At 37.5% G+C, this 23,795-nt stretch overlaps 1 protein-coding gene across 2 annotated transcripts in view; it reads left to right on the top strand.

The window, feature by feature from the left end:
- The window catches only part of ESRP1 (epithelial splicing regulatory protein 1), a 66,189-nt gene extending 42,762 nt beyond the window's left edge, over positions 1 to 23,427 (top strand). The window contains exons 14-16 of one of the 2 annotated variants that reach the window (XM_006859213.1): positions 10,035 to 10,185; positions 13,215 to 13,324; positions 21,920 to 23,427. In XM_006859213.1, coding sequence (XP_006859275.1) covers positions 10,035 to 10,185; positions 13,215 to 13,289 — 226 coding nt within the window. In that variant the 3' untranslated portion in view covers positions 13,290 to 13,324; positions 21,920 to 23,427. The remainder of the gene's footprint in view (positions 1 to 10,034; positions 10,186 to 13,214; positions 13,325 to 21,919) is intronic. The other variant, XM_006859212.1, reaches the window with a different exon arrangement.
- Positions 23,428 to 23,795: the final 368 nt, after the last annotated feature.

The raw sequence follows: 23,795 nt of genomic DNA, 5'->3' as shown, positions 1-23,795 counted from the left end.
CAGCTGCTCCGCGGGAGAAAGATGAGGCTTTCTACTCCCGTAAAGATTTACACCCTCGGAAACCCTGTACAGGGTCGCTATGGGTCGGACCCGACTCGACGGCACTTAACAACAACAACAACAATAATCCTGTATAGGGTGTCCAAGGTGCAGCTAGTGGGTTTGAACCATTGATCTTGTGGTTCGCAGTCCACTGTGGCTCCTATAGCACCATACCCCAGGACTCCCTTGTTAAGTTGTTGTTAAGTGTGGTTGAGTCAGTTCCAACTCATAGCCACCCTGTATAGGGTTCCCATGGAGCAGCTTTTGAGTTTGAACCTCCGACCTTGTGGTTCAAACTGACCTTGTGGTCCAGTGCTTTATCCCACAGTCACTCTTCCTTACATTTGTTCGTTTTGTTTGGAGGTCTGTAAATATTGATTAACGCTATTGAAAATCTGCTTTATACCCTACCTGAGAAGAACAATAGAGAGAAACAGTAGTCGTCAGCTGGTAGTGTTTTGAAGACTTGTAAAGAGTTACAAACACTGGCAATTGTTTATGGTTGAGCACTGTGCCTGGCAGCTATCTCCAATGCCAGTCTGTCACCTTCTGTGGACCTTGTGACAATTGCATGCTGGTGATGGGCTCTGGTTACAAGGAAGCTCTTTGTCTACCTTTCTTATGTCATCAGAATGTCAGCAGTGGAATGTAGTGTGACTCTGATGGCCTCATGCAGTTCTCGTGTATACAGTGCATTTGCAGCATATCCAATTTCACTATTGGTTAGCAATCTTATTGATAAGTGCCATCAAGTCGATTCCAAATCATAACAACCCTGTATAGGGTTTCCAAAGAAGGAATCTTTTCAAGGTAGTTTCTCATCACAATGATGGGAATGTCAGCTTTGAATTAAAACCCCTAAGGTAGGAAGGACATGTATTGATGGTTTAATAGCTTGTATAATTTTGAGTTCCATGCTAGGGTGGTAGTAGTTGTGTGCCTTGGAGTCAGTTCTGACTCCTAGCAACAATGTATAGGATTTCCAAAGCTGTAAGTCTTTATGGGAGCAAAAAACCTCATCTTTCTCCTGCAGAGTGACTGATCAATTCAAACAGCTGACCTTTCCGTTACCAGCCCAGCTTGTAATCCCCTATGTACCAAGAGTAGAAAAATTTTACTACTGCCAGTTTTAAAGTTACCAAAGTGCTCGTTGCTACGTCCAGAAGTAAAATGAGTCAAAGTAGACTCCCATTTTACTATTTACCACTGCAGAAGTCACCAATATTATCCATATGGTAATGTACATATGCAATGTGATGTGTTTAACACCTAGTACCCACCTTGTGTCCCGTTTGTGATACTGTGTTTGTGATACTATGGTGGCTTGTGAGTTGCTGTGATTCTGAAAGCTATGCCACCGTTATTTTAAATACCAGCAGGGTCACTCATGGTGGACAGGTTTGAGATGAGCTTCCAGACAAAGACAGACTAGGAAGAAGGAGTGATGAACTACTTCCGAATATTTAGTCACTGAAAACCTTATGAATAGCAGAGAAACACTGTCAGAGATAGTGCCGGAAAATGAGCCCCTCAGATTGGAAGGCGCTCAAAATGCGACTGGGGAAGAGCTGTTTCCTCAAAGTAAAGTTGATCGTGATAACGCAAATGGAAAAAGCCCGTGGAAGAAAACCTGTGGAAACTTCATTTGCTGGTGTGACACAACTCAAAATGAAGAGAAACAGCTGTAAACATCCATTGAAAATAGGAATTGGCAGTATCGATGGACCCAAGCGTGGCAACAGTTGTGAGGTTGGCCCAGGAGTGGGTAGTGTTTCGTTCTGCTGTGCATAAGGTTGCTATGGGTTGGTACTAAGTCGATGGCACCTAACAACAACACCCACCTGGTGTGCTGTGGGCTAATGCATCAGACTGCAAAGTTGTTTGAACTGCAGGGTTAGTGGTTCAAGCTCTTCAGCTGCTCCTTGCAAACCCTATACATGGTCATTGTGGGTCAGAATTGACTCAACACCAACAACAAACCTTTATTTGTAGACAATAAAGTTTTACATTTATGTTAATCATTAAATACTTGCTTTTGTTTCAATAAGGCAATTTCAGAAAAGTGAAAATGTTGATAAATACTGCGTTATTATTTAAACGAATACTTGCAGGTTAATCCTGAATGTATTTTATTGTTTTAATAGCTCTGATGATGCTGTGGGCTAGACATTAGACTGGTAACCACAAGGCTGGTGGTTCAAACCCACCACCTGCTCCACAGGAATGATGAGACTATCTGCTCCTGTTAAGATCATAGTTTCAGAAACAGTACTAAGCAGTAGTTCTGTGAATCAGAATCAACTGAATAGCAGAGGATTTTAATTCTGGAAAACTTATCAAACATGGGTATTCTAATTTATACAGCTAAATTTGGAAATAATAAAATGCTTAAGAGTTTAGGTAAAATAACCTTAATTTCTAATGTCACATGGCTATGGTGCTATTAGTGTAGCAATTATGAATCGGTTTGTTAATCTCATGGTCAGCAGTTCGAAACTACCAGCTCTTCTGCGAGAGAAAGATGAGGCTTTCTGCTTCTGTAAAAATTTATAGCCTCGAAAACCCTACGCAGGGTCGTTATGAGTCGGAACCGATTTATCAGCACATAACAACAACATGGTGCTGTGGAGTCCTGGTGTGGCGCTGTGGGTTAGTGCGTCAGACTGCAAAGCCGTTTGAACTGCAAGGTCTGTGGTTGAAGCTCACCAGCTGCTCCTCGAAACCCTATATAGGGTCACTATGGGTTGGAACTTAACTATATGTTGACACTTAACAACAACAATGGTAGGATAAGAACTAGACTACAAACCACAAGGTTCGAGGTTCAAACCTACCAGCTGCTTCTCAGAAACCCTGTATAGGAGGTCACTATGAGTTGAAACAACAGAATAGGGTATTCTAAGTTATTGAAAAACTTATTTATGCTTATTTCTAAATGTTAGCAATTTTTAATATATTTTGGCCTGCTTTCTGGAGATGGCATAATAGCCTAAAAATGCATATTAATGAGAAGTTCTGGAATTTTGAGCTTCTCTTTAGATTAAGAAATTAGTTTGACTTCAAATTAATTCATTGTGTTACTTGAAAACCTTAAGATACTAATGTAAGTTTGAATATAAATCTGTGCTTGGCCCAAACCATGGTATTTACTGTACCTTATATGCATGTGAATAAGGAAGACCATAGAAGACCTGATGCATTTGAATTATAGTGTTGGCAAAGAATGTTGAAAGTACTAGGGACTGCCTCAAGAACAAATTAATCTCTCTTGGAAGAAGTACAGGCAGAATTCCATTTAGAAGCGAAGATGGTGAGATTTAGTCTCAAGTATATTAGACCTGTTATCAGGAGGGACCAGTCCCTATAGAGAAGGACAATTTGCTTGGCAGAATAGAGAATCAGTGAAAAAAGAAAGCCACAAGGAGACAGATTGGCACAATGGCTGCAACAATTGGCTCAAACAACAGTTGTGAGGAAGTCATAGGACCAGACAGTGTTTCGTGTTACTATTAGTCTATAGTGATTTGATGGCAACATCTGAGTTTACTGTATAAAATTATTCTTCATTGAAATTCTTTGCTGTTTAACCAAAAGAAGACCAAACCCTGAGATATGTCTGTATATCCTATTTTAATCATTGAGCTATCTTTTTCCAATTTATTATTTTTTCAAAGATTTGGTATTTTTATTGAGAGAATTGTAAGTTTACATACAGTTGTAAGAATAATACAGTGAGATCTATTTTATAATTTTCCCAGTTTATCCCAATCATTTGGCAACTGGTTTACTGTGTGTGTGTGTTTTGTTTTGTTTTTTTAAATAAATTTGATATTTATTTTCTCTGGGGATTTGAATTGTTATATCTGAGAATGATAACATCAGCAAATTAAATGCTGTAACTTCTTTTTTTTAATGTTTTATTGTGAATTATGTTATAGTTTATATGGGAGAACATTAGTTTTACATTCATCGTATATTGTTTCATTGCCATGGTTACAATACCCTCCATGCATCATCAACCAACCAAAGGGTACACCCTGTAAGCCTGACCACCCCCCCTCCCCCGGTCGTCAGCACACAGCCCCTCTCCCTCTCTGGGTCTAAAGTCCCCAGCACTCCGTCTCTCCATGTCATCATCTCTGGAGTCACTGCTTCTCTGGGTAGGGTCCTGCTCTCCGCTCTTCTCCCTTGATGGTCCCAGGGACCTCCGCTCTTAACCTGCAAAGTTAATCACTCCCCTCCTTGATACAAAATGTCTACCTTTACATTTGCGACCCTCACAGTCAGTCCTAATAGCAATTGCTCACTATTGTATCACAAGAGACCTATCCGTATTTCCTTTCATCAGCCTCGCCTAGACAGATTGGATACTTCTCAGTGGAGGTTCTACTTCCTCCGCGCCCTCTGGATCTAGGTTTCCTCTTGAAAGCTTGTAAGCCAGTCATGTCTTGCCTTTGTAGTCCCCCCATTTTGGGTAGCCAATGTCCAAGTTGCCCATCTCTGTCTACTCTGTGTATGGAGGGGGTGGGAATGACCCTCGCTGTAAAGATTTGTTCCCTATTGCAGGTAGCTGTAGGTTTAGGTGTAGGTCAAGTTCATCAAATTGTATCAGATTACTCTTCTTTTCCCTCTTTCTTCTTCTAGTTGAGCTCTGCTCAACCAATCATTGAAGCCAGGTCAAGTGGGTATTATCTGTAAGTGTGGGCAGGTTTACTTTTTAATTACTTTATTTGAGATTTTCTGAAAGAGCAAAAAAAAGGTAATTTTCTTGGCCTAAAAGATGTTTTTTTCCCATCTGAATGCAAACTAGAATTTGGCATCCAATGAAATGACACTAGAATATTGTAATAATAGACAACCAGTAGAGTTTGTGTGTGGGAATGATTGTGATTCTCAGATTTTTCACTTTGAATGGTATGTTTAAATGACATAAGCAAGAAGAATTCCACTCTTACAATATTTTTCAGCAAGATTTTATTGTAGCTTTCATAGTCATTTGTTTTATCTTATTCATATAATGGTAGTCCTGGTGTGGCAATGCAGGTTAATGCACTGGACTGCAAGGTTGGTGATTCAAACTCACCAGCTGCTCCACAGAAACCCTATACAGAGTTGCTATGAGTCGGAACCGATATGATAACACTTAACAACAGCAGCAGCAGCAATTGATATAATGAGTAATTACTGTTATTGAGTACTGTCGGGTTGGTTCCAACTCATGGCAACCCTATGTATAACCAAGTTGTTACACCATTCTCACCATCTTTCCTACGGTTGAGTCAATGTTGCATTCACTGTTAATTCTTCTCACTTAGGATCTTCATCTTTTTCACCAACCCTCTATTTTACCAAGTGTAAGTAATGTCCTTTAAGGACTGATCCCTCCTGATAACATGTCCAATGTAATTGTGAACTCTTGCCATCTTCACTGCCTCAGACCGATCTGGCTATACTTCTTCCAAGCCAGATTTCTGCATTCTTCAGCAGTCCACAGTATATTCAGTATTCTTTACCAACACCATAATTGAAATTCATTGATTCTTCTGAAGTCTTCCAGCTTTCACTCATGCATATGACGTAATTGAAAATACTTCGGCTTGGTTTAGGTGCAATTTAGTCGTCAAACTGACGTCTTTACTCTTTAACACTGTAATAGTTTTTTTCCAGTAGATTTGTCCAATGCAATGTGTTTGATTTCTTTTCCATTGCTTTCAAGAGTTTTGGTTGTGAATCCTAGTAAAATGAAATTTGTTTTTAATTAGTGTGTTATGAATATTTATTTCTTATAAAATTGAGGTCATATTCATTCATGATTAGGATGAATAACTGGTATAATATAATCCTGTTATATATGATTTTTGGAGTTTGAATTCCTTCTCTTTCTCTAAACCATTGCCTTAAGGCAGAGTGATAGTAATTTTTATATTTTCTTCTGTAATAGCAAGAAATTAAAGACATGTTCTGAAGCTATTTCTGTGTTTAAAGTTGTATCTTTAATCCGCCAAGAAAGCAATCCCTTATATTTTTTTATCTAAATGGATTCTGAGAAAAAGACTAAGGTTTTCTAAAACCATTTCGTGTTTTTAAAGATATGGTTGTTGTGGATATCTCATATGAATGAAGTCATAATGTAATCTTTTGTTTTTCACTGAGCAAATTGGTATTTTTGGATCTAATAATGCTATTGTGAACATTTGTCACACATTTTTGTTTGGGTGTGTGTTTTCCATTTTGGAGGTTATTGACATGAAATGGAACTGCTGGGCACTTTTACCAAAGTGCATTCACGATTTTACATTCCCACGATATATGAGCGTTGACATTTCTCTACTTCATTTCCTTAGTGACTAATAAGGATGCATCAATTGTATACCTTATTTGGAGAACTGAATATTCAGATCATTCGTTCATTTTTGTTTAATAGGTTTATTTGTCTTTTTACGAAGTTATAAAAATGCCTTGTATGTTCTAGATACAAGTCTTTTATCAGATGCATAAGAGTGCTTCAAAAAGTTCATGAAAAAATAGAATTAAAAGATAATAGAATTTTTTCACAAACTATATTCTCTCTCGTACTTTTTCTGTTATCTAACTCAAGGTCATATAGATGTATCACTCTTGTTTTCTCTCATGAATTTTGTCATTTTAGCTCTTAGACATTTGGGCTTATGGTCTAATGTGAGTTCATTTTATGTGTGTGTGTTTTATGAGGCAGGGTCTTAAATTCAATTTTTTAGTGTGTAACTACCTATTTATTTCTAGCACTGTTTGTTTAAAAAGCTACTCCCCTCCCCCATTTAATTGTCTTGACACTTCATTAGGAATAAATTAGCCTAAATTTATAAAGTTGTATTTGTATACTCTAAATTCTGTTCCATTGTTCTATATGCCTATTCTATGCCAGTACTACAATGTCTTGATTACTGTAGCTTTATACAAAAAATTTTTAATCTGAAAAGTGTAAGTCCTTGGTTTTTTGGCTCAAAAGATTTGGAATATTTTGAATAATTTGTGTTTCCCTGTAAGTTTTAGATTCAGTTTATTAGTATCTGGAAGATGATAAAATCTACCTTACATTTTGGTAGTGACTACATTGAGAATATAGATGAATTAAGTATTGCCATTTTAATAATTACTTTAAGAATTCCAAAATCATGGTCTATTTTTCCATTTGTTGTAATGATCCTTTATTTCTTTTAGCAATATTTCATAGTTTTTGCTATGCAAGTCTTGTACTTTTCTTAAATTTGTACGTAAGTATTTATTCTTCACGTCATTTATTACTTGGTTATAGAAATGCAGTACTTTTTGTGTATTGATCTTATAACTTGCAACCTTTCTGAACTCACTTATTGATTCTAGTTGCTTTTTCAGTAAATGTCTTGTGATTTTCTACATAAAACAGGTTCATTTTGTCTACATCCTATCATTAAGCTGGTTGATTCTCACCTGAATCCCTAAATGTCATTGGCATTAGAACTTAGATTGATGGGAAATTGTGATGCTCATGCCCTGTGCAGAAAATAATAATAGCTTTTGCCTTGTACACAACTAATTGTTCCAAAAGATAATGGTGGGAATCCAACTTATAGTTAAGTATCCTCTATTTACGTGTTATTATAGTTGCTGGATATAATTGACATATCCTTGAGTTTCTAGTTGGATGACTTTTTAATCCTGCTGTTATTTCATCTTAATGTATTTGAAGATAGTTGAGATGTCCTAGATTTTATTTATAGATCCTTTAAGGAAAGGGAACAAACAGGCTGCATGTACACTAGTATAGTCATGAGAGTAAATTGTATACTCTAGGAAAAACCTGGAGTATACAATTTACTTTCATTACTATACTAGCTTACGTGTATACTCTAGGAATGACCTGGAGTCCTGGTGTGGTGGGACTGTGGGATAATGTACTGGACCAAAAGGTCAACAGTTCAAGTTCACCAAACACTTCCTCAGAAACGCTGTACAAGGTCTCTGTGAGTACAAACTGACTCATTGATACTTAGCAACAACAACAAAGGGGGGGCAACCTGACTTTACCCAGTATAGAAATTCTGCTTAGCTAGTAGTAAAATGCATGGAGAAGGTGGTATTTGAGGCTCTTTGAGTATTTGACTCATTATCAAGCGTTTGACATGAGTCGATAATGTCTTTGAATAGTGACAGTTGCATTATGGAAAAGCTCTGAACTAGAAGGTGAAAAATGTGGGTGTTTCTTCTGGTTTGGTGAAGCGCTAACTGGTTGTGTGATCGTTGGGAAGGTATTTAAGTCTTAGTTTCTATTTCTACCTCATAAAAATGAGGCGGTATGGCTGACTGGTTGATACAGTTCAACTCAGACCTAAAGTTCAGCATTTGATTTTTCTATCCTTACTGTTGCATGCAAATTGACTTTATTCTTTAAAGAGTGGTTTTTAGTGGAATCACATAGAGATCTTTAAAACATAATATATTGTCTGGGGTTCACCCTCTTGTTTCTGGGGTTTTTAATTTGTTGGAGTCAGCTCTAAGTGTAAAAGAGTTGTCAGATTATTCCATGTGACTCTAATATGTAAATATTGAGGACCACTGGTTTGGAGACTAAAAAGGTCAAAGGCAGCTTGATGCCAAGCAATACTTTCAGACTTGCAAGATTTTCAAAATAATGAAACTGTGGAGATGGCCAAAGAGACCACATAGATAATAGCATTTTGTGGATTATGGAATACTTTGCTATACTATATTAAGTAATTGTATCTAAGCAACAAACCTGTGAAGCAAACTCAGAAGGCTCTGGTAACCTCTTAGCAAATTAGGAAATTGAAGTTTAGAGAAATTAAGTGATTTGTTCCATTTATCTTGCTAATAAGAAAAGGTGATTGGGATTATATAGACTAGATTACTTGATTATGAAATGTTACAATTCCCAAATTAGATACTTAAGGGATAATCCTGGTGTGGCACTCTAGGATAATCTACCGAAACGAGAGGTCAGTTTGAACCCCAAGATAAGTGGTTCAAACACCAGCCACTCCTCAGAAACCCTATACAGGGTCCTTCTGAGTTGGACCCAACTCTACACCACTTAACAACAATCTAAAATTATGGGTCTGTATTCCGTTTAAGCTATTATCTTTAGTTTGTTTTTTCCTATTTCCTTGTTTTTGTTCTTAATTATAAGGATCTAAGCATAACTGTTGTGAGAAAATAGACTGGATCAGAGCAGACAGAAGTAAACCGGTTGTATAATTAGTTAAATCTTCACTTAGCTTATGCTCCTTGGAGGAGATTGTTGGAAATACATCAGGACCATGCAGTAATTTTCCCTCTTTCTGATGGTGATCAATTTAATTTGTACCATGTTGTTTGAGTCTGGCTGGGAGAAATGACTTCTGGGTTATCTTATTATTGTGACGTACATTTGCTTATATATATGGTAGAACAGATCATCTCTGGGATCAGTCACTTCAGAAACTTCTGGTGTCTGTGGTTATGGTTCCTATTCTTGCCTTTTCATGCTGTAGTATTTTTAATAACTATCCAGTTAATCATCAATAAATTGGTCTCTCTCTGTCAGTGGTTCTTTGTGGTTGAATGACTGGGAAGGTTAATTCTCTTTTCAAATCTCAGAAAGAACTGGATCTTTGAGAAAACCCTGCACTTAACTCTTCATTTACCTCTCTAATCTTCAACTTTGGCTTTTGTGGACATGAACCACTGTGGTATTCCTACTTGCCCTCGGATGGTAGTAGTTACCATATTTTTTCACATATAACGCACCCATGTAAATAACATGCATATAATGTACACAGAAAACAAACACAGGTAACTGTACGAGTTGCAAAACCTATAATGTGTCGCGTTACTTGAGTAAAAATATGGTAGCTCTGGGAAGTATGAACAGAGATTGTCTTGAGAAAGTGTGTTTCCTTAAGTAACTAATGTTTTTAGAATAAATATTCCACATTGTTGTTCCTATTGGTTCACTGTGCTTTCTCTCCCTTTAGCCCCCCAGGTTCGCCTAATAGTCTTGGCTACTTCCCTACAGCTGCTAATCTTAGCGGTGTCCCTCCACAGCCTGGCACGGTGGTCAGAATGCAGGGCCTGGCCTACAATACTGGAGTTAAGGAAATTCTTAACTTCTTCCAAGGTTACCAGGTCAGTAGCTTGAAGAAGAAAAAATCCTCAGTGCCCTTATTACTTAAGTTTATATGTCTAAAGTATGTAGCCAGGAAAGCAACAGATTCTTTGAAAGTCATATGTGTGCATCTGCATCTGCTGGCAGATTTTCTTGTGGAGGCAGAGCCAGGGAGGCTAGTTGTACAAGTGCCAATTACAGTCTCATCTCGTGAGCACTTGGGGCCTTGGTTGTGCTTAGTTCTTTCAACTCAATTTCTTGGTCTTTTTCTGTTTTGTTTTTTAAAGATGGAGCTAGTTTATATAAGCTCTGTACAGCCCATAGCATTATGCTTTTTATAAAATTTAGAATAGGATTGACTGAAAAGTTTTCCCCAAAGCCCATATTATGATCTTTCACTAAAAAGTACTTAAAACATACAGCTACGGCTTAAGTTGAATATTCAGATTTATTACAGCCTCTGCCTAACCCACAGAGAACTCAAATCTTTAGATAGAAACAACCTTTTTAAAATGAGCGATGGCATGTCAAGTGAGAAATTATCTACTCTTAATTCGAGTGAATCAAACATTTGCTTTTGGCCATTTCTTCTACCATTGCCTGTGTACATTAGTTAGCTGTTTCCTCACTTAACAATTTAATCCTTTCATGACCTAATTTTCTGCTTTTAGTTTCATTAATAAATGACATGCAGAATCAAGAAGCATTTCTAAAGTTATGGAATTTGATTCATATGGCGGACATATATGACTCTGTACTGCAGTCTGGATCCCTTGACCGATTAGTGCATACAATTTAGGGTGCCTGATGTGGTATCCTCACAAATGTGGAATCACTGTAAGAAAGGCAACTTCCAGGGAACTCAGAAATATACTTAGAAGGCTTGTTGGTGTTGGTGATGGTTGTGTGCCATCAAGTTGGTTCTAACTCATAGTGATCCTGTATAGAATTTCTGATGCTGAATCTTTGCAGAGCAGAAAGCCTCATCTTTCTGCAGCAGAGCTACTACTGGTGGATTCAAACTGCTAACCTTGTGGTTAGCAGCTCAATGTGTAACCCACTACCTGTAAAAAAGCAAAAGACATTGCAGTTTTGTAGACTGCCACATCGTTCTCTTGCTGAGCAACTGGGGAGTTTGAATCCTAGCCTTTGGGTTAGTTGTCCCAGATTGTCCTCTTCTTCCTGAAGCTGAACTTTGTTCTAATCTTTAGAGTTGAGACACTGTTGCAGGCATAATAGTCAAATCCTGAAACAGCCTTTTTTACATTTGAAGGGTGGGACAGCATTACAAGGGTTGTTTGTGCTAGGACATCTCTTGATTGGAATGGGTTTACAAATTGGTATTCATGAATCATAGAGGATTGTAATCTAAACTAATATCTCAGTGGTGATGTTGTGCACCCTACACCTATAAGTTGCTATAATTTTCTCAAGTGCTTGTGTTTCCTGACAAATCAAGAAAATCTCAGGTTGATAGAAAAAATCCTGAATGAAGATGACCAAAAGCTATCTTTTATTACTACTAACTGGCTTAGCACATTCTTACCAGAACAAAGATTTTTTTTCCCCTAGCTGTTATTATAGTCTTAGCTCTTTAACAGTTTTGCTCTCTGCCAGTAACCTTTGAGGAAGTAAAAAATTACTTTCTAAACTTCAGAAAGTACTTCCTTTGAGGAAGTAAAAAATTACTTTATAAATTTCATGCCTATAACATGGTGCTAATAGTAGTAACAAAAGTTAGCTTTTAGTCATCTTTTAGTCATTTCCCCTCCTCTTATATTAAAGTTCGCATTTTCTACTGTCTTTAAGCATCCCTGCCCTGTTACCTGTTATTTCCTGTTTTCTTTCATATAATATCAGCTACTTGGTATAGGATTCTTTAGATATGGCTTTGTCACAAGACAAGAAAATCAGTGGGTTTTGTTAGTTTTTTTTAAGCCCACAGTGTTTCTCGCTGTTGTTGATCTCATGGAAAGTGTTCATTTTGATTTCTGGCAACTTCTGAGTAATATTGTAAATGATCATGCTAGTCATATTTAATTAAGAAATACCCCAAGTAGTAAGTTGGTAAGTCAAGGAAATCTAATATACTTCAAATATAATATAATTTGGGGGTGTTTGCCCTCAGCAAAATTCCTTCAGTAAAAGTAATCCACCTTCGTGGTTTTTATACTTAATTTTCTGAATAAAGCCACAAAGAGTTGTGGCATTCTAAAAACAAAAATCCTGATGGTTAAAGTAAATGTGATCAAATCTGCAGTCTTGTAACATTAAAGTAACTGACTTATGACTATTTTCATAAATGTGCTAATAGAATGAGAACTGAATTTCTACAGACTACAAGAAAACATCTGCTATTGTATACTTGCTAAGATCAACTTTTGTACCTTTGTTTTAGATGATCTCTTATTCAGAAGTAGGCTTTAAGATTTGGAATTGCTTTAGCTGTTTTGTTGCCTCTTTGCTTCATCCTTCACTCAATGACATCACATGTTCAATAAGTGCTAGTTTTTCTTTCTTGTTGTGACTTTAATCATTGTCCATTTGGGCTTCTTATTATGAAGAATTTTTTACTCACTAACCTGTTGAAATAATTGGGTTGGTATTACAGATACATATAATATTATTTAAAATTCAGTGAGTTGTTTGGAGATCATAAGATATGTAGCTTATTTTCCAATACCTCATAAATAGTTGGTGCTCAAACAATTTATATTCAATTATACTCATGATATCCTGCAAACTATACTGTTAGAAATGCCTCAAATGTTTCGTTTCCTGAGTTATTGTGATCTGGTAGACTGTGTTTGTCCACATATTCAATCTAACTTCCATACTAGGAGGGATTTTTTAATGGAACTTTAAAATATTCGGCTATATGAAAACTTGGCATAGTAAGTTATGACCGTGACTCATACCAGTGTTTGTTTCCTGTGATCCAAATGCCTTATAATACTGTTCATATATATCTTTATCAGTTGAGATACTAACTATCCATCGTGACAGATTGTCCGTCTTTTGATCGTGTTCATTTTAACTTGCATTTTAGTATGCAACCGAGGACGGACTTGTACACACAAGTGACCAGGCCAGGACTCTACCCAAAGAATGGGTTTGTATTTAAGGGCCCCAGCAGTTAGACCATCCTCAGAAAAGAAGGTAAGGCTATTTGATATAAGTAATTAAATTAAAAGGGCCCAATATATAGGTCTAGAATCTTAACATGTCTTAGGAGTCAGGTGACAGATTCCCTGTTTTCTTTGGTGTGATATAACAGTGTCAGAAATCCTGGAAGGGAGACTGAACGAAGTCATCTAAGTTGATCGTATCCAATCAGCATTTATGGATAAATATCCTGTGTTATTTTGCAGTAATGGGAATGTTTTCCATTTGGAAACCATTTTCTATGTTTTCCTGTGGGAATACAAACTTGGATATACTGCTAAATGTGATTCTTCCCAAAATGATCCTAAAGTTGTTGCTGCATGCCTTTCTTGTCTTCTCAAAGTAAATCTAAAAGGATGTTATCTTGATAAATGTTTTTTATAAATAGGTGTTGTGTTTACTGTCAATCCACAACCATTTCAGAAAGGATATTGATACTGTGTATGAAGTTCTTTTGATGACAGATATTTAGGAATTGATATGACTTATATTTTCACTTTTCAGTTGTGGGACTGGTTTGCTGGCATGTTATTTTGAAATTAAATAGTTTATCACTTTGATGGCTAAAGATTCTGGGATTCAGTCACGTCCTAAATCGGGTCATCAGTACTTTGCCATTCTTGAGAAATGAGAATTGGGTTCTGAACCCATCATCCTGAATATATGAAAACTCCAGTTCTGTTTAGAATAATCACCCTGGAGATAGAAAAGATTCTCTGCTGATTTCATAAAGCTTCAGGATGCTTGATGCTACTAGTGAGCATTAGGCTCAGTATTTTGTAACAGGAATGGTGTGTTCTTTGGCCTTTTTCATAGTAGTGAGAGCACATTATTATAATGCATGTTGATAATAATTTTTGTCTATAACTTTGTCTTTCCATATATTCATCATTCGATTCCTTTCACGGCAACTGGACAGATTGGGAGGGAAGAGGGAATTGGTCCTGTCACTCAGCCCCACCTTTGAAAATAGACTGAGCCAGTTGCTGACATCCATTTATTCATTTCTTTTTGGCATTAATGATAACTTGTAGATCAGGGGTTGTTGTTAAGTGTTATCAAGTCGATTTGGACCCATAGTGACCCTGTATAGGGTTTCCAAGGAGCAGATGGTGAGCTTGAACTGCCTACCTTGCAGTTCAAATAAATTTGCGGTCTGACGCATTAACCCACAGCACCACACCAGGACTCCAGATCAGGGGTAGGGAACCATTTTTCTGCCAAGGCCATTTGGATATTTGTTATTTGCAGGCCATACATAATTATTAAATTAAAATGTTGGCTGCTATGTCCTTTAGGTCAAACATTTAATTGGTGGTGACTATGTGTCGTGGAGTCGGTTCTGACTCATAGCGACCCTGTACAGGGTTTCCGAGGCTGTAAATCTTTACGGAGCAGAACACCTCATCTTTCTAACACGGAACAGTTGGTTGTTTCAAACTGCTGACTTTGTGGTTCGCAGCCCAATTCGTAACCACCACGCTACTGGAACATTTAATTAGCCACCCCTAAACCAGCTGTTCTGTGGGAGAAAGATGAGGCTTTCTGCTCCCATAAATATTTACAGCCTTGGAAACCCTATACAGGGTTGCTATGAGTCAGAACCAGCTCCACAGCACTTAACCACCATCACCAATGTGATGATTAGGAATCCTAGTGTGGCACTGTGGCATAATGGACTGCAAGGTCAGTTTGAACCACAAAGTCAATAGTTCAAAATTACCAACCACTCCTTGGAAACTACACAGGGTCACTTTGAATTGGGACCAACGTGACAGCACTTAACAAGAATGTGATGCCTGGAACTGTGGTTGCCTTTGCAGAGCCATACCACTTGATTTCATGAACCTTATACATCCCATGAAAGGAGCTCTGGTAGCGTAGTGGTTTCGAATCGGGCTGCGAACCTTAAGGTCAGCGGTTCGAAACTACCAGCCACTCCACGGGAGAAAGATGAGGCTTTCTACTCCTGTAAAGATTTACACCCTCAGAAACCCTGTACAGGGTCGCTATGGGTCGGAACCGACTCGACGACACTTAACAACAACAACAACAAATACATCCCATGGGCCAGCTGGTCCTCTGCCCTATTCTAGGTCTAACCCTCTATGTTATTGTATTCTTCCATTTAGCCTTGCTGGGTTTGTTATGTTAGTTTTTTTGTATTCTAATGTAGGATGAATAGTAGGTAAATGTTGAATCTTTGTACATTCAAAAATGTATTTCATCTTCTCTTTGGTTGAGAGTGTGTGTATGTGTTCTGAGTTTTGATTTTTACCTGGTCAAGTCTACTTGTGCTTTTACTTTGTGGGTTTTTTTGTCTTTCCTTCCTCTGATTAGTTTCTATGGTTGAACAGATTGTATCTCATGTGGTAAATCATGTGGGTATTGAGACCTGAGACTACTACTTACAACAACTTTCCAGGAGCCATCTAATCTATTCATGATAACCAATTTGATTGTAAGAAATGACATTAGGTTCACACCTATTCTTTTTTCTTCTATTTCCATTTTGAGTAGTGGCCATTATGTGTTTTTAAACAATTTTAAATGACTCTTTAATTATCCTTGACAGTGATTTGTGGAGTACTTTGCATCTTTCAGGGTTTTGGATATTTTGTTTGTTGTTTTAGTCATATAACATTTTATTTGTAGAATGGACATCTGTACTCAGTTAGAAAATAGATTTTTTTCTTATTTAAACATCTTAGGTAATGATGGTGGAGAATTTAAAGGGGAATGTTATTTTAAATACACAAATGCTTTTTAAACCTCTGGAAATGGCACAAAGAAAGAAAAATGATTGTAAAGTAAAACAGAAAAGATAAGAGTGTGCTGCCAAGAACAGAGTGATTTCCTTGCTTTTTACTCACCATTCCCAATACCTTCCTAGTAGGCAATCACACTCAAGTGGCTTTGCAGCTAGTTCTACTTTTCATCTTCTTTCATCCACCTTATCTTTCCCTTCCTTCCTTTTCCTTCTTCCTGATTTTCTTTTCCTTGCCCTTCCACTACCTCGTCTCCTGTGTCTCTCAGCAACTCTGTGATATGTCAGGATAGATTTCCTTGATGTCATTTGACAGATGAGGAAATGAAACCCAAAGATGTTAGGCAGCTTTCACAAAGTCACACAGTTAATTAATGAGCAAGCTAACAAAAAGGCCAGTGGACCCACAGACAACACAGCAGAGTTGGTGCTTTTAAAGCATGTGTTGAATGAAAAAGTGATCTCACTGCTGTTTCATAGATCAGCTGCTAGTCAGAGTCTGGGACAATGTGATAAGAATAAGCACACTGTTCTTTCTCTCTTCTTATAGCCTTGATCTCATCAACCCAAATGACCATATACTGAAAAAGCCTCTCTTTTTTTGGTCATAAAAGATCCCAAGGAAATCTTAAATTCTGGAGGTATCGTAAGCATCCTCCATGGAGAATGGTTGATAGCTGACCTGTAGAAATGCCTCTGCAGGGAGCCAAAGAGATACCTTCACTTGTAAGCTGTTAAGTCTCATACTCCTATGTCTTCAAAGGCAATGCCAGCTCAGAAATCTAAGTTTGTCAACAAGATCTTGCATATAGCAATTATTTTGGGTGTGCATGGAGATTTACAATATTTACAGTGACACTTCCCTGCCCTCTAAATTGGTTATAAAATCACTTGTTACATATGTGACATAACATTTTTTCCCTGTTAGAAACAGGTAGGATGATGAATGTAAACAAATTTACCAGTTATAAGCTTTATATAACTACAAGTACCTGTTTTGTCGCTATGATTACAACATACATAGGGGCGATTGTTTGCTATTACTGAAATTCCAAACATTATTCCAATTATATTTATTTTTCCATTAATAACCTTTTTGTTTCAGGAAACAATTTAGGATACCACATTGCATTCAGTGCCCTGATATTTCTCTTTTTTAAATGTTTTATTGTGAATTATATGATAGTTTGCATGGGAGAACATTAGTTTTACATTCATCCTATCATATTTCGTTTCATTGCCATGGTTACAATCCCCTCCATTCATCATCCACCAACCAAAGGGTATACCCTGCAAGCCTGCGTCCCCCCCTTTCCCCCCACCTCCAGTCATCAGCACACAGTCCCTCTCCTTCTCTGGATCTAAAGTCCCCAGCTGCTCCATCTTTCCACGTCATCGTCTCTGCCTCTATCTCAGGCATCACTGCTTCTCTGGGTAGGGTCCCGCTCTCCACTCTTCTCCCTTGATGGTCCCAGGTGCCTTTGCTCCTAGACTGCAAAGTTAATCACTCCCCTCCTTGCTACAAAACGTCTACCTTTACATTTCCAACCCTCACAGTCAGTAGTCCTGATAACAATTATTATAACAGTTGTATCACAAGAGACCTATCCGCATTTCCTTTCATCAGCCCTGCCTAGACAGATTGGATACTCAGTGGAGATTCTACCTTCCTCCACACCCTCTGGATCCAGGTTCCCTCTTGAAAGCTTTTAAGCTAGTAATTTCTTGCCTTTTTAGCCACCCCCACTTTGGGTAGCCAATGTCCAAGTTGCCCTTCCCTGTCTACTTTGTGTATGGAGGGCCCTGGTGGGAATGATCCTCGCTGTAAAGATTTGTCCCTCTTGAGCTACTGCATCCAAAAGTGTAGGTCAAGTTCATCAAATTGTTTCAGATTACTCGTTTTCCTCTTCTTTCGTCTTCTAGTTGAGCTCTGATCATCCAGTCGTTGAAGCCAGGTCAAGTGGGTATTATCTGCAAGTGTGGGTGTTCTTGTGCATATACCCTCTCCTCTTATCAGCTGGACGCTTCACTCTCCACTCTAGTCCTCTGTGGCTATGTCACTGACTCTGGGACCAAGAGTCCCCAGGTCTTGCCACACAGCTGGCCAATCAGGTCTGCACCCGGGTTCACAGGAGTATATTGATAGTTGTAGGGCTTAGCTCGCAGTTTTCATTGATGTTTTCCCTCACTTCCCCTTATCTGTGATGAATGTGGTCACCAATCAGAGCCTGTATTCCCATTGAGTCTTAGTCTGGGAAGGGGGTTTGCTCTGAGGGGTGCCAATCACTTGCCTTGATGTCTCCTGGGCAAGGCCTTGATCTATTTTAGTTTTTGTCTTTCTTTGATTTTCATTACCTTAACCGTTTTGAGGTATTCTGATTTGAGAAATTTTGTAGAAGGTCCCTCAGTTTGGCTTTGCTTGATGTTTTTATCATGACTAGATTGGTACAACAGATTCTTGGAAAGTGTCTCACAGTGAAGTGCCTGTTTCATTACATGGCATCTGGAAGGGTTGTACATGAGGTCAATTGACATTCCTGCTGACACGGATCACTGGTGTCTCCACTAGAAAGCTATTGTTCCTTTGAGCTAGTTTGGCTCAATCTTACCTTTGACAAACTCCCATTCTTTTTTGGTGTGGCCCTTTTGAATATAATTGATCTAGATGTATGTTTTATTTCTTTATCTTTATTTACCTTGTTTCTTCTCCAACTTTTCATTTTGCTACTAACCTCAAATAAAAAGCAAAGTAAATCCATTGCTATTTAGTTGCTTCTGAATTATACCAGTACTGTATGACAGAAGTACAGCTGTCCCCATGTGATAATTCCCAAGGCTGCAGACTGCCAGAGAGGGACTGTGGGCTGAAGACCTGGCCGGGGGGGTGGGGTCGGGGGTGTTCTAGGGTATTCTCTTTGGTCAGTTGATGATGCATGGAGGGGATTGGAACCATGGCAATGAAATGATATACGATGGAATGAATGTAAAACTAAAGTTCCCGCATGTAAACTATCATATAATTCACAATAAAACATTAAAAAAAAAAGTAAACACAAACAAAAAAATTCATACAGGTTTTGTGTTCTAAAAAAAGGCGGGGGTGGGTATTTTTTCCTTTGCTATTTGTATAAAGATTTTCAATATTGGGTATTTCTGGAGACTCTTAAAATGTATTAAGTCTTGTAGCTGATGTATGGAGAGTATTCTTTTATACAGAAACCTGGATTTTTAAATGGGAAGATTGGACTTCTGTATGCTTTCTCGGTGCGTTTTATAGTAATTTGTTCTTTTTGTTTCATTCGGTGGTTATTATAATTTTTGACACACAAAAAAATAATTGAATAGGTATCATTTGGGCAAGAATTAAAGCTTTCAAAACTCCTTATCTGAATCTTTGGAGTCCTGGTGTGGTACTGTAGGTTAAGCAGTCAACTACAGGGTCAGTTTGAACTGCATGGTTGGTGCAAACTCACCAACCATTCCTTGAAAACCCTATACAGGGTCACTATGAGTCAGGACCAACTTGTCAACAATCTGAATCTTTGACTTTTTGAAGTGCTACTAAAGGTTTCATTTTGGTTAAATACAGATATCTGAAAATAAGTCTTTGTACAGAGAACAATGTTAGTGACCTTTTTATTATAAAATAAGACATATTTTACAGATAATTTTTTGAATGTTTGCAATACTTTGTATACAAGTTAGCTTTTCTACAGTTAAAAAGAAGAAACATTTTCCCCTTCTGGATTTTTTTTTAGCTATCAGCTAAAACTAAAATACCAGGGGATTAAGGGGAAAAAAAAAACAGATCTGAAAAGGTTAATCTCATCTCCTTTTCTACATTTTAACAGAATGGAGTCCTGATGTGGTGATGTATACCAAGCACTGTACTGCTAACAGAAAGGGTGGTTCAAGCCCACCAGCCGCTCCTTTGAAACCCTATCCACAGTTGTTATGAGTCAGAACTGAATATATACAGAATATGAAGGTTCAATTTTGGCATATTCAATAGTTATGTTTCCTAGTAGAATAATACAATGGAATGGGAATATAAGAAGTGGAATTCATTGACATGGGTGACTTACAGACCCAGTACTAACTTGGCTGTATCCAAGGGCTCAAACAGTATGTTAACTTCACTCTTAGCTAACCACTTCCCATGATGTTCTGTAATTAAGAAACATCAGAACTTCTCGATTACTTAGGGATAAGAGTTAGGATTAGCAGAAAACTGATACCAGTCATCCTCTCCACAACTCTCTACTTCACTACTGGGTTTGAGAATTTGATGGAATGACCACACAGAACTCATAGACCATATACTTCATTAAAGTAGTGTATTTATTAAGGAAGTAACAGGCTACAACTATGGCACAGGATCAGGAAGTGTGTAGCCAAAAATACTCCTTCTTCAGTGTTGGTCTGTTCTTTCAGGTTCTCTCAGCAGTGCTGGCCTCTTCTGTACCTCCTGTTGATTCTACAGACCTCTCTGCCTTCAGCCTCCCTGTCATCAAACTCTATTGCTAACTGACCCAGCTCTTAGCTTATATCTGTATAGCAGCTTTATTTAGCTTTCTAGTTGGGTCTCTTCTAGGCCTCACTGTCTTCAGTGTTACATCCATTTATCTGTGTTATAGCTCTTTTAGGAGGTTCTTCATCTCTTCTTACTGCTGCTTCTCAATTTCTATGTCTTACCTTTTTTGATTTTGTAAACCTCTGGGGTTGCCTCCTTTTATAAGTCAACTCTTTGTTAAGTTGAAGTATGGCCCTTCCAGCTGAGCCATAAACTGACCAATCCCCTCAGTGGGGAATAGTCACTTTGTTTTCATTAGTATGTTTCTGCAAACTGCATACTAGGTGGTTCTTACTCAGGGCCAAACAAAAAGCATCAAAACAAGTTATTTACAGCATATCTAAGAAATATCAATCTACCTGGCAATGATAACTCCTCAGGGTGCAGAGAGGAAATCTGTTAATTTATATGGCTAAATGGTAAAAATAAGAGTTTACTAATTGGTATCCAAGAAGTCTTTCAAGACAAGGTGTTTTAAATGAAATGCTAAATTGTGATCACTTAGTAAGCCATATTTTCAAAATGATTTCTAATAGTGTTTATATGTGGTTCAGAGTTCTGGGACCATCCCCTGAGCCTGCTTGGTCGGGTATTCTGTGTTGTTGTTGGCGGAGCTCTCTGCTATACGTCCACCCGATCCGCCATCTTGTTTGTTCTCTCTGTAAAATGATTTTTAACATGGCAATGTAAGTAGGGTGATTGTGAGTATGAATAATTAATTCACATAGGGTACTTGAGAACCAATCACTGGCATGTAGAACTCAAATGTTGTTTAAGACCTCAGTTCTTCTTATTGATTCAAATGTAGATTTTTTTTTTTTTTTAAGTGGGGTAAACATTGTTGTTGTTTTTTTACATACTAGAATTTAAAGATTTTCTCTTAATGGTCTTACTTTGATAATGGTGTACTGAACTTTTACATATCAAAGAAATGCTGTGATAACTAGGGAACTTATACTGAAGAATTTTAAAAAAATCTGTGTACAAAGGAGCCAAGGCTAGTGGGCGTTGCTGGTGAAAACATACAGATATACACAACTGTACAAAAAGTTGTTGTTATCAAGTCTGTTCCAACTCATAGTGACCCTAAAGGGTTTCTGGGGAGTAATTGGTGGGTTTGAACCACCAACGTTGTGTTGTGTGGAAAATTCTGAATAACTTTTTATAAAGTCTTCTTGGAATTCTAAATTCTTATTGGAATTTTTTTGTGTGTGGCTGCTAATGATTTTTATTCATTCATTTTTTTCAGTGTGTGAAAGATGTATGGTGATCCTGATATCATCAGTCACAAGTAAACTTCTAGCAACTTCGGGGGAAGTTTGTCTACACTCAGGCGGCAGTATTTTCAGCAAAAAAATGATTGGACAAAGGGCCCAGTGCCCTATCTTTTTGGTGGAGTACAAAATTTGAGCCAATGAAGCCAAATCCTTTTAGGAAGCAGCATGCAGCTTACCTGGCTCCTTGCTGATTGCAAATAGGCATTTAAAATGTGAATTTGAAATCAGATGGCTCCATTACTTATAACTAAAGTGGCATCACAGACGTTTCCTAAGATTAAGGTATTTGAAGAAAAAAAAAAAAAATACACTACTTACATCTACAAACTCCACAATGAACTCTGTTATGGAAGCTTTATTTTTGTGTGTTTCCACTTTTTCATGCCATCTCCTTGTCTTCTGCACAGTTATGCCTCTTGCTAAATAAGTAATTCAAGAATATGATCTTGGAATACTTAAATCACAAATTTATTAAAAGAAATGAAATAAAACTTTAATATCCTCAATCTGTTGGCCATCATGTCTCATAGTTAAACACCATAGGATAAGGTAGAAGCAATGGTGCCTCCTATACAAAGCACACATAGTTCAAAACTTGCATCTCTCTGTCAGCACATACCAGTTTAAGAATGAACTAGGGGCCAAAATGCAAAGCCAAAAATGAAGCAGCTACGTGTCATAGTAATTTCTAGTCTGAACTGTAACTGAATATTATGGCTTCATATGTATTATTTTATATTGTACTTTTTTTCATTATTGATGGTTTAGACTTTAATAAGGAAAATTGCATAGTTTTTAATGTCACATAATGAGACTATTCTAGAAGGCAATATACTAACTGAAGTGAATGCTTGTAAATACTAAGATAGCCTTAAACTCTTTCTCCATTGCCTTAACTGTCAAATAATTAAAACTTATTAAAAACATAGAATTATAGTCAGCATGCTAAACTTAGAGATAAACACAGATGCAGTTTGTAAGTAGATACTGATGACTGTTAACATTCAGCACTATGTGTTTAGCTGTGTTTATGCTACAAAAGTGCAATATTAGACACCAGCTAAAACTAATACTGCTGCCTCATGTAACTCCAAAGAGTAAAACAGGATTTAATTAACTAAGTGCACATACATTACTTTTAATTTACTCCATTTTTCTTTTGCTTGGATGCAATGCCATGCAGATTCATGTGGCTGCTATTTTTATTTAGTTTGCATTACTTTAACACCTTGAGTGGAGAGTTAAATATTTCCCTTTTCAGCTGACCAACAACGTCCCTTTAACTTGAATTGGGGCAAAAAGGAAAAACAAAACTGAATCCCCGTTTTGTGTGAAAACTGGCACTTACAATCAGAAATTCTTTGTACTTGATGCCTTAAAGTGCTGTCTGTCCAAAGCTTTGATACAGACAGTGATACAACACTACTAAGTTTTTGTAGATTGTTACATTTGATAATAAAATTTGCCTGTTTAATCTCAATGTCTGTGTTCTTATTTTGTTGTTAGAAGTATTATAGTTATGGTGGAAGGGTGTAGATACGCAGTCTTTTCCTGAGACGTTTGTTTCCCCCATAAGTTTGCCTTAAGTATTTGTAAAAGTTATAGAAGATAAAAATTACTCAAGCACAAGATACTGTTCAACCAATGAAATGTAACATAAGCCACTGAAACTTTGATTTTGAAATACCTAACAGTGATGGTACTCACCGATGTTAATATTTAGACCTTTTATCTTGTGGTGGTAATGTACCGTGTAGTGGGTTGCGACTCATAGCAACCCTGTACAGGGTTTCCAAGGCTGTCAATCTTTACAGGAGCAGAAAGCCTCATCTTTCTCCTGTGGACCAG

This window comes from Chrysochloris asiatica, unplaced genomic scaffold (genome assembly GCF_000296735.1).
Source record: "Chrysochloris asiatica unplaced genomic scaffold, ChrAsi1.0 scaffold00031, whole genome shotgun sequence".
NCBI lineage: Eukaryota > Metazoa > Chordata > Mammalia > Afrosoricida > Chrysochloridae > Chrysochloris > Chrysochloris asiatica.
This window is presented reverse-complemented; position numbering and strand designations above follow the sequence as displayed.